This window comes from Chaetura pelagica, unplaced genomic scaffold (genome assembly GCF_000747805.2).
Source record: "Chaetura pelagica isolate M959 unplaced genomic scaffold, ChaPel_1.0 scaffold138, whole genome shotgun sequence".
Classification (NCBI taxonomy): domain Eukaryota; kingdom Metazoa; phylum Chordata; class Aves; order Apodiformes; family Apodidae; genus Chaetura; species Chaetura pelagica.
Genome location: NW_009954215.1, coordinates 1638165 through 1652375, shown reverse-complemented (window position 1 = coordinate 1652375; position 14211 = coordinate 1638165). Strand labels below are relative to the sequence as shown.

The following is a 14211-nucleotide window of genomic DNA, read 5'->3' as shown; positions in this document are numbered from 1 at the left end:
AAAGAGTGGTCCCTTTCCCGTAGGGAGGGGGTGTCGGTGCTGTTTCTCTAGCTCAGTCCTGACAAGGGTGTTTTGGTTGTGAATGTGGTAAATCCTGGCCTCTGCATTACAGTGAAGTCGCGTGTGTGCTAAATCCTGAGGTTTTTGAGGTGTTCGTGAGTGGAAATATTTTGAAAGCTTTGCATGAGAATTAGGACTCATAAACTTTAGGGTTGGAGGAACCACGGCCACATGATTGGACCAGCTTGAACAGCTATTTGATAGGATGGAGGAAGAAGTTTTCATAGAGATTTCCTGTAAATATAAGGATAAGTGGTACTGAGTATGTCTTCAGACACCTTGGCAAGGGTTTGTTTGGTGTTTTTTGAGAAGGGAGGTGCTTTAGTAAATGCTTTCATGGATCTTCTAGTACAGCCTCAGTAGTGGAAGTTGCAGACAACACTGCGCCTGGAAAGTAGATAATATGTTTTTCTCCCACCCTGATTTAATGGTAGAGAGAGTATATAAATATAAATATCAACAATTTAATTATTAAATTTAATAATTTCAATAATAACTTTAATTATTTTTTTCTCCCACCATGGTGGGAGGCAGTATGAAAAAAACTGATAAGTTAACTGGAGTAACTAAATGTTAGATGTTTTATGGGTAGCAGTCGTTACTTAAAATGAAACAAAAAATGAAAACCCTTCAGTTGTATTTTTGTCTGTTTTGTTTTCACTTTTGTGGTAAGAAGAAAACAAAAGATCTTCTGTTGATGAGGATAAAAAATGATTGTGGTGAAAACTGTTACTTACTGTTGTGAAAAATGCAACTAACAGTCAAATCTTTAGAACCATGGAAAAAGGAAGTTTCTCAGATGCATCAGATGTTGACATGATACAGACTAACTTCTAATCCTGAAGTTTAAGAGTAAGCATTTTCAAATAGAAAACCTCAGCCCTTCAATGATAAATTCAGGCTGGGACTTGCCTTCTGCAAACTTGTGCAAATCAGAACCTAGATATTCCTAAGAGACTTGTTTTTGGGAGCATTATTTGAATTCTGTGACTCAAAAGGCAAGGTGTAGCATGGAGCCTCATCATGTGGTTATTTTTAATACTTTAAATAGTATTATTTTTAACAATAACAAATAACTAAGAATTACGGCTCTATGAGGAGAGAAAACATTTAATTTAACATGTAATTACTCAAAATATAATAATGCCTAAGGTGACATTAAGGCTAGTAGTTCAGTTCCATGGCTAACCTACCCATGTGTAGCCCTTGCCAAGAACTATATGACTTTTTGAACAATTTTGATTGGACAGCAAGATAACAAAAAGAACACTAATTTTCCACTTTGCCAGATGTTACTGATTTACAATACTGTACAGTATTTTTCCAGAATAATGTGGAGTGGAAGAGATCAGGACAGAGAAATCAGTATCATTATCATGATTGTTTCAGATAAAAGAGTGAGCCAGTATTAACATCATTTCATTTAACTGTATCTTTTTATAGCTGCTGTAACAGCACTGTCTACCGTATTTATTTGCCCAATTTTAGCCCTTAGAAGTCAAATGTGAATAGAAGAACCTCTTTCTCTAATGATTTTTTTATTTTTTTACCTTTTTTTTTTTTTAGCTATGGTGTATTTCTAGAGGATGTGAAGGTAACTTCCTGTTGATTTGAGCATTACTGTAATATTACTAATGCTACTGACTAATTGCATACTAGTATTTTACTGGACAGTGTTGAATAGGCTAAACTTTAAAGGCAAGTAACAAGAATACTAGATTTATATGTACTTGTCAAGAATTAGATATGTTGTCACTTGTCCTCGTTTCCTTTACATTTGTACGTAGCTTTCTTCTGCTGTAAGTGTGGATATTTCTGTCAGAGGATGGAGAGAAGTTTGTTTTAAAAATAGGAAAGCATGACCATGAACCACAAAAAATGACAGGGGTCACAGAGGCAGGTGCAGTACCTGAGGCTATTTTTAAGCCTTCTTGGCTGAGTAGATGTTGATGGGAGAAGTCTCTAAGTTTCTTTGTTTTTGCAACCCTACAGTTATGTTTTCACAATTATTTGTAGAGTTATATATGAACTTCCTTTTTTTAAGGTAGTCTAAATATAGCGTTTTTTCTGAGCAATTCTTTTTCTCTGCATCTATGGTTTGTATTTGTATGTTGTTACTGCAGTTTTACTGCTATTCTGAACCAGTAGAGAGGTATTCTGGTCAGTTTGTAATACACTGCTAGTCTTTAAATCAACTAGAATTGATCACATTTAATAGGTGCTCTTGTCTGAAAAGAGACATTTTTGAAGTATGTTATGAACTTGAGCTTGGAATAAAGGAATGATAGAGGTGATGTAAGTTAATTGAACAATACATTTTACAAATATTCACAGGATTTTATAAAGCATATTCTGTCAAATAAAGTAGTATGCTATTGCTTGTTGAAATGATTGAGAAGTTACAAGATTGTCTTGCATAGCTGCTTGTATGGCAACAAACTAGGTTTTATAAGTGTTAATCAGTAAAACTATGCTGGTAGTTAAATTTTAAGGCATTTATCTTAATGATTGCTCTCTGGTCACCTGACTTAAAACTGTTTCCACAGTATGTTTGTTTGACAGTAAAAATATATTCCTCTTTTTCATTTTCCATTCTTTTCTCATGCTATGAGGATACACTACCCTAGTAGTTGTCCCAGGATGAACATTTATGGGGTTACCATGCCAGCTTCATCATACACTTAATCCAACCAACCAAAAAAACCCCCCAAAGCTCCATGTGAAGATAAATTAGTTCCAGGCTTATAATACAGCAGATCTGCTAAGAAGCTAAGGGCAAGCTGTGCTGATCTTGCACAATTATACTGTATTTGGTATTGGTGCAATATACCTTATATCGTGAAACCAAAATCTTACTAAAATAAGACTCTAGATGATATAGAAGCATTATTCCTGTGTATTGGAGACAGGCTACTTGAAAACTCAAAACACAAAGTTATACTGCATTGTTTTACTTAGAGAAACTACATTAATTAATTTAATGGAATAATTGGCATGGGAAGAAAGTTTTTGGGGCCCTGGTGTTGGCTCCATTGTGTTTTTCTTAAAAACCTATTCATTTTAACATGATATAATTTTGTTGAATTTCAGGTTCACAGAACAATGATGCTAAAAGACAGTTTCTTCTAGAACGGCTACTGGATGCAGTTAAGCAGGTGAGGAATCCATTACATATTTCTACAGTATACTTACTCTGAGTTGGCAGTGCTAGCACAAGCTGTCTTTGTGCCTTTTTTCTCTTCTTTACCAGACAAATAAGAAGTCTTATTTTCCACTCAGTGCTACTGTGGATTTTGTGTCTGCTAGCAAATAAATATTATGCAGTATTTCTTTAAAATTCTTGTTCCTGACAGCTTTTATTTGTAATACTTACATACATAATAAATATTTATCATATGTTTTATATAGTTATATATATACATTTGTACTACTTATGTAACTGAACTGAATTGTAGTGTACAGGAGCGACTAAATTGGTTAACATTTTAAAGTAGCAGCTTTTTTTTCTTTGTACTAGGATTTTAGTGAGTGGTTAAGTTACAGGTAAAGATGGCATTTACTTATGTGTGTATGTATCTTGCATGAACATGAAGTTCAGCTTGAAATTCAGTACTAGTTTAATTTTAGGAGAGCTTGGGAGGCAAAAGAATGCCTCAAAGGGAAACAATTATTCTTTTATAAGGAGTGATTCTTCTATAGCAATGAGCTGCATAGTAGCAGCACCTGTTTTTGTGGGCATACATTTAAAACTCAAAAGTAGTAATATTTACTTAATTTTAAATTTATTGAAGGACCTGTATGTGTGCTATTTTGGCTAGCAAGGGTATATTTGAACTGCAGGAGTACCCCATTAGTGGAACATGTTGTAAAGCACTTTATGGCAGGTTATTTTGGCCAGGCTTTATTTTGTACAGCTTTCTTTTCGGTAAGTACTTTGTTGTTTTGCATGGAAATATTTCAGAGTATTGAGTTAGTTAATTTAACAAAAAAACCTTAAAATATCTTTATTGCAGTGTCAAATACGTTTTGGAGGAAGAAAAGAAATTGCTTCAGACTCTGATAGCAGGTAAAATAGTCTAAGAAACTTTTGACATGCTTAGATTATGGATCATAATGACATAAAACACATGGCACAAAACACTAGACAAGCTCAAACAAACCCCAGTTCCTTTTGTTTACATAAACAATGACACAGGACACTGATTTTTCATCTTGTTACAAATTTGACAGCTTAATGGAGTGTTCTTCTATATGATGTCACAAGTGTTTAAGAGTTCATGAATTTAAGAGTACATTGAATTCTGAGGTCTGAATGTGAGATTGGGACAACTCACCTTCCCTGAAACCTCTTAAAATTAATGTGCATTTATTATCTGTATAAGTGTGTTTCATGAAACCTGACACTTAAGTGTCAACTGTGTTTAACACATAGTCATTAAGGAAATTGTTATTCTTATTTTATATGGTTTTCTTCTTTTCTGAATTATAAGTTGTTTCTTTTTATTGATACAAGTAAAAAGAAAAAAAGTAGTTTAGTTCCTATTAGTTGAATTTTTGTTGGATATGGCATATTGGTTTCTAAGGCTTTTAAGGAGGTAACTGGTGGAGAGAAATTGCAAGTCATGAACTTTGTACTACTCCCTTCCACCACCTTTTTAAGTAGTGCCTGGCAATAATCCATTCCCTTCTGAATTAACTTAATACAAGAAGAAATAATACAAAATTATAACTCTCAGCCATTTTAGTGAGTTAATCAGTAAAACATCTAGTACATGCTAGAGTTGCTACAAGGAAGGAAAGATCACCCAGCTGGAAGCAATGGAAAACGTAGAAGAAGAGGAAGAAGCAACAAGAGGGGAGAGGGCAAACACTTGCCTTTCAGGAGCAGCTTGTAGTGCAGCTCCTATGCATACCTGTGTGTGAAACTCCAGGCTAATACTACTCCGTGGCAGCTCAAGCCTGTTTGACTTCTGGCTACTACTGTCGTCCTGCCCTTGGCTGTTTCAGCCTATGGAATTTTGGGCAGATGTTGATCTGGCATGGTCAAAACAGTTCAGGCAGAGTCTGTCCAGCACAGTTTGGTGGCAAGGGAGGAGGCAAGAAAGTGCAGGTAGGATATAAAGGGATGGTGGAGCTGAGGCACCTATCAGTTGGACTGGCTGTGCAGCTATAACTGTTGGTTCAGAGGCATCAACTAGAGATAGTTATTTAATTTTTACTGTTTAGTTTATGTGAGACAATGTGTTGACAATGTTTGCCTTTGTCGCAGATTGTGTAAACTCAGTACATTTCTAAAACTCCTGCTTTGTTGCTCAGTTTTCTTGAACAACTGCTTTGCTGCAGTTTTTTAATCATTTGAATTATGACCTTTAATATTTTTCTTCTGATAAACGGTGAGAGTTAGGATTCCAAAGATATAATATTGACCAAATTTTACTTATAAATATTATCCTTAGAATTCAGTAGGCATGTTGAGAAATTGATATAGCTACGCAGTTTCGGGATTAAAAAGGAAGTGGAAATTACATAAACAATTTTTTTTCTTCCTTTGATTTTCAGTGCACGTGGGTTTTTAATAATATTGACTCTTTCACAGAACCTAGTTTCTGTTCTGCTTTTTCTTAACTGAAAAAGTGAAATAGATTTTTTTTTTCTTTCCTTTTTTATTTTTTGGCGGGGCAGGGGGGGAGGTGATGTGTCTGCTGGAATTTCAATTTTTAAACAGCCATAAACTTTTTGGCAAAATTAATCACAACTGCTCACAGTAATTTTAAGTATTGTTTGAATTATATTCTGCTTTATTAGTACAGTTTCCCTGACAAAGTACATTTTGCAAACATAGTTGTACTGGAAGTAGTTAAGTATTAAAAGCTCCTCTGTCCAGGGCAGTTATAGAGATATCCTTTTGCTGTGGTGCTGTTCCTGAGGTGTTTTGCTCTTTTGTGACCCTGAGTAGAACTCTATACTTCTAGAATGGGCAGAGTCCTGAGCCACTTTGTCACCTATTTTTACTTATTTGCTTGAACTTAGTGTCAGTCCTTCCTTTTAGTCATCAGCTTTTCATCTTTGTCAGCCAGGTGACAGCTTTCTTAAAAACTTATGTTCTAAGTATATTTTATTTAATGGCAACCCTCTCCCTTGAAATGAGAGAAAATAAGATTTCAAATATAGATCATTTTTATCTGTTCTACTTTAAGCTTTACTATTCCTTGTAGGTTACAATAATATTCCTTTCTTTGGCTGGTTTCACAATGTTTCTACCTGTGTGAAAACTGATTTATTAACTGGATTATGTTAAAAAAAAAGTTGGTAAATTTATAAATAGTATTGTAGAGAACATCATCAAAACCTGAAGCTTCAACACATCACCTGAAAAATCTTTATTTTTTTATGGCAAGGATTTCTGAAGTACATGAAAATGTATGTTTAATTGTTTTGCTAGACTTGAGTTATAGTGTACTATAGCAAAGTCACAAAATTGTCAATTTGTTGTATTTCAGAAAATCATTAATTCCGTGTGTCATACAAATTATATTTGTGAAATTGCATTACATGAAAAGTTGGTAATCTGCAGTTGAAATAACATGACTAGCAACCACAGTAGTTGGTGAGGATGATTTTTCAAATTGATTGCCGGTTTCCTCTGGATGTAATTTGTTCTACAAGTTTGAAATGTCATCATGAGACTGTGAGTGTAAGAAGGTTATACTGTTTGCAAAGAATGATGTTAGTGTATATAAGGGGTCTTTCTCTACATCTAAGATAATGGTTCATCTTTGTATTCTCTATTCAGAGATTTGGTATGAATAGTTGATGGTTCTTTTCATGTGGTTTCTTTACAAATTCTGTTGCAGAGTCACTTGTTTGTGTGCTCAGTTTGAAGCTGTGTTACAGCATGGTCTGAGGAGGAGCCGTGGGTTAGCACTGACAGCAGCGGCGATCAAACAGGCAGCAGGTTTCTCCAGTAAAACTGAAACAGGTATTTTGTTAATCATGACTAATCAATTTTTAACAGTTGGTAAGAGCAAGCAAATGATAGGTTTTCTAATGGAAGTTTTAAGCAAAACACCAAACTGTAGACTGTCATTAATGCTTGGACTGTCATTATGCAGTGAAAATGGTTATTGCTCTCTTAGTCTAATTTAACTTTCATACCAAATTTCTCTAGAAACTTTGGTGTTTGGAAAGCTGCACATCCTACAGTTCCATCATGTGGAACTGTGTCCACACAGTGGATATCCCTACCAGAATTTGAAATTAAGCTGTGAAGTTTTTGCTACTACATGTAGTACGTTCTCAGCTAGCATGTAAACCGATTCTACAGATGAAATACTAGCTGAGATGGGTTTTTAAATGTGAATTCTATATAAAAATGTAAGACAGAATCATTTAAGGTGTGAGTTTTGCTTTTTCAGTGAAGTGAAAAATTCTAAGTGCTTAGATCGCCCAAGGACTGTAGAAATAACTAACCCATTTAACTGGAGAGTTACACGAAGATAGTAAATTATTCACCTTTGTTCAAAGTTATATGCCATTACCTGCTTGTTTTATAAAACTGCATGATAAATGCATTCAGATATGAGATTAGCATTTTTTTTTTCTAGTTTAAAAAAGTAATTATTATTTTAATTTTTTTATTCTAGAGCCAGTGTTTTGGTACTATGTGAAAGAAGTTCTGAATAAGCATGAACTGCAACGCTTTTACTCTCTGAAGACAATTACTACAGATATTGGCCGAGGCCGGGCTTGGTTGCGCTGTGCATTAAATGAACATTCCTTGGAAAGATATGTTCATATGCTGCTTGCAGATAAGAATCGACTCAGGTACTGTATTTGATATGGTTGTAATGGAAGAAATGTATTGACAAATGAAGTACTGAGCTTAAGAAAACCAACCAACCCACCAAAAAGCACAGATGTAATAATACACTGTATTAGTTGCTATGTTAGTGAAGCCACTTAACCTCATACTTTTGTTTATTTTGGAAATGTTGGCAGCCATTAAGATAGTGGCTTGTGCTTCTATCTGAATGTTCTCTGAAACTGGCTTCATTCTAGCACATGAGAATTTCTTTCCACTTGCCTAATTCCCTTCCCTTTCTTTTAGCAGTTTTCCTCCCTGAGACCTTGACATCATACTTTGAGGTGCCCCTCTTATTCCATTAAAAGAGTACACAATTGCAGCCTTGATCTTAATCTTATCAGTTAATCACTGGTACTTTCCTGTTGCCTGTTGCCTTACTCATCCTGTAACTGAAAAGCTCCACTGGTCAAGCAGTAGGTAGCTACTACTGCAGTTCACTTGGAAGTGGTTTTGTACCAGTTTGTGAGCCTTGGTGTTACAGAGCTACTGAGAATGGCTTACTGTGCTGTGTGAAATTCCTAGGTACTTTGCACAAAATGCACTTAAGTTCATAATTAACTGAGTTCTACCTTTTTCCTTGTATGTCTCTAGCTCCTTTTCTTTTTGGGAATTTCGGATATTTTATTTTCGTAACAAAATAGTTGAGGCTGATGGAAGTCCAGTGGATTCAGCAGAGAGGCACTGTTTCCATTTGCATCTATAAATGGATGTACTGGATAAGATTATCGCAATAACTAAGATTGTTAGTACGTCCTTTTTGTTTTTAGTCTGTTCCTGTCCTGTACAGATTTCCTGCAAAACAGATTTTGATATGAAATCAAATAAAGACTATTAAAAAAAGCAAAGGAAAAAAATCTGAAAACTGTTGTGAGGAAATTAGTGACTTGGATTGCTTTGTCAGTAATTAATTTCATGCTTGTCACAATACTTGTGCAGTATCAAGATTATCAGCACTCTCTGCATTGTACATGAAATACTATTACTAAAAAGGCTTATTGCAGAATAAGATTTAAGTGTTATCTAAAGTCAAATGAGATTTACAGAATCAGCTTATATTCCCGATTCTAGTCTGTTTTGGAAACTTTCATATCAAACTGTCAAAATTATTTAATATAGTTTAGTGTTTTTTTGCTATCTGTTTTTATGTTTAGGTAATGGAATTCTTATAGTAAAAATACAGCATCCTGCTACAAAACCCCCTCATGTTTATAACAACTAAATTAATGTTAACTTTTTTCTCCTTTATTCCGAATTCCTAGTTGACTTTTAACTGTTCAGGGTAATTGGCATGGTTTTGAGTATTGCAACAGGTCACCAAATCATAAATCATAGAACAGTAGAATGATTTGGGTTAGAAGGAACTTACAAAGATCATACTATTTAGCATTTCTTTCATAACTGTTCAGATAGTTCAATTTGTTTCAAGGATTTAGGGAGTTATTGTGACACATAATTTGATCCATTGGTGTATTCATACTTATTTTCCAGTGTTTTCATGTGTTTTAGAAGTGGGATATATGTGAATGAAGGGCTGCATTTTTTTGTTTTTTAATTTTTTTGTTTCCTTTCAAATTGTAGTGTCTTCTATGAAGACTGGTCTTTTATGATGGATGAAGAACGTTCTAGTATGATCCCTACGATGGCAGCTGGTAAGACTTTTAAATGCTACTGTTACTTGAAAGCTGTTTCATTTTGGGATGTTATATCTGTTTCTGGTTGTGAGGAGGTTCTCTAACACACTTTGTGCTTATGTGGAGAATGTGTGTCAGCTGCACATTGAGAGGGAATAGTCAAGGCGTTATACCAGTTTATGCTATGAGTTTATGAGCTTCTAAAACACTGAATCTGGCCTTCTTGCAGTTCAAAAGTCACATAAATTCTCTAAGTTGATCGGCCAAGACTGGATTTGTAAAAAAAATGATCTCAATTTAGAGGAAACAAAATTTGTTCTTTCTGACTAGAATAGAGCAATTTTATAGGAAGACCCAAATTAATAGTAAACACATGGAAGGGAGTAAGAGGAAGGAATGATAACATAATTTTCTAGAGTCTGATTACAAAAGCAATGTACTATTATCTTCTACGTGGCTTTTCTCAGATACATGATCACATGCTTTGGTTTGCAAGACAGGGCTCACAGGAGTTTTTAAAAATAGAATATTGGAACCAACAAATGCTAAAGTTGCAGTGAAATGGGTTTAAATATAAGGTTTTAAATAAATGAGTTCACAGTACTTCGTGCTTACTTAATGCACAGCTGAATAGCCATTAAGACAAACTAAAAACTTCATCAGATTGAACATCATCTTCAAAGGAGTGAATGGTACATGAAAGCATAAAAAATTGATGGAGAACTGTGGGAAATTCTGGGGGAAAAATATTTCACAGATCATAGCTTTGTTAATCCTTAAGTTTTATCTTCGTAAGTTTTGTCTGAAGCATATAGTGGATTTTTTGTCTTTTTCTCCCCTCTTATCTGAAGGTCTGAACTCCATTCTTTTTGCAATCAACATTGATAATAAGGATTTAAATGGGCAGAGCAAATGCACACCCAGCATGTCTGATTTGTTAAAGGAATCGACGCAAAATGTAACCTCATTATTGAAAGAATCCACTCAGGGTGTTAGCAGCCTTCTTAGAGAGATAACTGCATCGTCTGCTGTCTCAATTCTAATAAAACCTGATCAAGACACCGACCCACTTCCTGTTCTCTCAAAGAATGTAAATGCTGGTAAGCATTTTTGCAATAGTAGTGTAATTCAGAAACTTAGAAAACATTCAAGTGTGTTTAAGAAACTCTTTCAATTAAATTTAATGCACTATTATGGAACAAAACCCTTTCAAATAAGTGCACTACACATACAAGCGGTTGAGTGTGAAATAAGTAGTATGACATTTTTTAGAACTAGTGGTGTGAATACTGGATCATAAATAACTATTTTAGCTTTCTAGTATTACTGGGAGGGGGAAGCTGAAACTATTTTATTGCAAATGTTCTTTGCTTCTGACCTCTGTTTCAATTTCTTATCATAAGATTATACCTTTCAGTTTCTGATAGAATGATTTTTTGTTTTTCATGTTTTCTTTGGTACTTGGATCAGTGAGAAATACACTGCCATGTACCTGTTGTGTATCAGATAAAAATTTTATCTTGTAATCTTCTTCAAGCAGTACCCATGTTTTTAGTCTGAATTACTATATGAAGTAGGCAATTACCATACACTTTTTAATCTTTAGGGGGGGTTCATGTTGCAACAGGTTTGTAGGGTGTAACAAAGACCCAAAGTCTTAATATCTTGTAATTTGAAACCATTCAAGCAAAATGTGATATTTGTTACACATTTTCAGTTCCAAAAATAGCAAAGGAATACTTTTATTGTCTTGATTTTTAGAGATTGAGCCGAAAGAATGCTTTGCCTTGTAAAGGCAAGCTAAGAACCAAAGGCAAACTAAGAAACAAAGTTTGAGCTTAGACTGGAAATTGTTTCAGTTATGAGAAAAATGAAAAAAAGCCATCTAGTTGGAGTAGAAGTTGAGCTAAAATCTTTTATTGGCTTTAAAATAGACTTTGTTGCAGAATATTATTTTCAAAATAAACTTATGGTAAAGCTTTTGTTGTTTAGCACTTAAATGAGATTAAATAGTAAATGATACTTGCCTTGGGAGAACTTTGTTAGGATATATGTTATTTACTGGAATACTATTTAGATCCAGAATGAGTTTTAACATACTGTTACTCTTAAAAGTATGTTAATGTTTTTTTGTGGATAAAACAGCTGAACTTGATTTAAACAAAACAGTTTAGTCAGTCCCAATGTAAGTTGTTTTGGTGAGTAAGCTTCTGATATTTTTTTTGAGTGTTTCAGCTTTACAAGATCATTTAGCCTTATGTGCACACTGGAATCAGTAAGAGTAGGTAATTTAAAAATAAGTGGTCTCACACATAGATATAATGTAAACAGAGAGGAATTCACTGTATGTCTACAATGAGTTAATTAGATGAGGGAGGGAGTGAGTTTACTTCCTTTTTCTGAAAACTGACTGCTCTATTTCCAGAATACAGACAGAACTGACTTTGATTGCAAGTTGTGGATTTTGTTGGTGGTGTTAGTTTCTTGTTTTTTAAATTATTATTTTTTTCTTTGTTGTCTAGACATACTCTGCAATTTTCATCAGCCATATTACATGGGCAAAAGTGACTGGAAGGCTAATTTTTAATTATATAAGTTTTCCAGTTCCAATTGAGTACTGCTGTGAATGTACCTCCAAAATGTCTTCCAAAATCTGAGTTATGTAACACATATAAAATACAGATGGTAGTTAAGGATTTAAAAGCTAATGTGTGTTGTAAGATAATGAAATGCCTTGTAGATCTAAATGTTATTTTCTTTACTAAATTAACATAGAGCAAGACTTCATTCAAGCAAACAAAGAGTGTTACGTTGTTTCTCTTTCCTAAACTTGTATGTTGATACTTAGATTTGAAACATAGAAAAGACCGAAAAAAGAAGAAGAGAGTGACAAATATTATCTCATTTGATGAAGAGGAAGATGAACAAAATTTGGGAGATGCCACAAAGACTCCAATTACAGGAGAAAGTTCAGAGGAGAGTGTAGACAGATCTTCAGGTTTTGTTTTGCCCTCATCTGAAAGCACTCTCAGAAAAAATGTGGATGGGAATGAAAGTAACCATTCGTGGAAGAGCAATTCAGTGTTCATGAATGGAGAATATGAATACCAGAAACTAGATGTGAAGAGCATTGATGATGAAGATGCAGATGAGGATGAGTTATATGGAAAAATGTTAGGAAATAAAGGCTCAGATGGTGAAGCTGAAGTTTCGGAAAAGTAAGCAATGTTGTAGAAGCCAGTGGTAAATTTTCCATAGTTTTTAATTTTTTTTTTTGTTTTTCCCTTCTTTCCTTCATGGGTATTGGCAAATTTATGTAAATAACTCACTATATTTTTTTCTTTTTAGTCCTCTTTTATTTCCTTTCCCTCTTCCCCCCTCTTTTTTTTTTTTTTTTTCCCTTGTTTAAACCATTTGGACCACTATGGTGTTGGTATTTTGCTTCTAAGTTCCACTGAAAAACAGAATTTTGAGATTTCAGACTTGTTCTCCTTGAAGTTCTCAGTTGTTGAAATTGTTGTGTGATATGTCCAGGCTATAATTCTGGACTATTTAAAGTTTCCTTAGACTTAGTATGATATCAGCTCTGTTTTGGCTTCACAGTAAAACCACGTATTTTAAACAGATGAAGCCTACTGTAATCAGAGTAGATAGTTAAATCAGACAAGACAAAATTGAGAGAGCAAGACTATTTTTAGATACTGATATGTCCTCTTTTTTTCTGACAAAGAAATCCCTTTGAAGAAAAAGAGGCAAGCACTACTTGTGTCGTCTGCTTTGGAATGGTCTGATGTTTAATGAATTTTTGTATGTCTGAACCAAGCAATTGGCAGACAGGTTGAAAGAAAGTATTTTTTTTGCAGTGATATCTTTGGAAGAAATATAATTGTAGCGAACATGAATATTGACTATATAAATAGGTTTGTTTGTTTATTTTACATCTAGACCTCATGAAATAAGCACAAGCAATTCTCAAATATGCAGTTGGACTCCTCTGCAGGTCCTGAATGATGACTCAGATGTCCTAATTCCTGTCAGTCCTGTTGGCTCTTACTCCCAAACAGGTAGGTATTTTAATTTAACGAATTCTAACAAACTTTATAACAGATTTTCTAACATGAACCAATGGTAAAAAATAACAAAATTGTAAGAACATGGGATATTGCACACTTGAGGTGGGAGGTCCAAGTAAAATTCATTCTAGATCTGAATTAGAGTTCTCCATTTGAGTAGTCTTGCACATAGCTCATCTAAGATGTTTAGTTGAGGAGGATTTATCAGTGTCAAAATAAACCAGAGTTTTGTTGAGATTAAGCTGCATGGTCTCTTACTAATGTTTAGGATGGTTAAATAGAAAGCATTCTTATTAGTTTTCTAGTTAGTACTAAGCTGGAAAAAGCTGCAAGTGTGTTTGAGAATTTCAATGCAAATTAATCTTGACAGATTGGAGAAACTATCAAATATTGGATGCAGTTCAATAGAAGCTGTTATCTGTTTATATACAGAATGAAGAATGATTCAGTAGAAAATATTTGTTTTTAAAAAGAGTATGGGGAATCATGGCACGGTTTGGGTTGGAAGGGATCTTCAAAGATCATCTAGTCCAACCCCCTTGTCATGGTAGGGACATCTTTTCCTCTATCCGGTTGGTCAAAG

General features: G+C 34.3%; 1 protein-coding gene across 1 annotated transcript in view; it reads left to right on the top strand.

Annotated features, from left to right (window-relative positions):
* Positions 1–3146: 3146 nt before the first annotated feature.
* The window catches only part of SNX29 (sorting nexin 29), a gene marked incomplete at its 5' end in the record, with an annotated part of 96981 nt that continues 85916 nt past the window's right edge, over positions 3147–14211 (top strand). The window contains 8 exons of the mRNA XM_010003288.1: positions 3147–3215; positions 4074–4126; positions 6915–7039; positions 7704–7884; positions 9503–9573; positions 10407–10655; positions 12404–12773; positions 13501–13619. Coding sequence (XP_010001590.1) covers positions 3147–3215; positions 4074–4126; positions 6915–7039; positions 7704–7884; positions 9503–9573; positions 10407–10655; positions 12404–12773; positions 13501–13619 — 1237 coding nt within the window. The remainder of the gene's footprint in view (positions 3216–4073; positions 4127–6914; positions 7040–7703; positions 7885–9502; positions 9574–10406; positions 10656–12403; positions 12774–13500; positions 13620–14211) is intronic.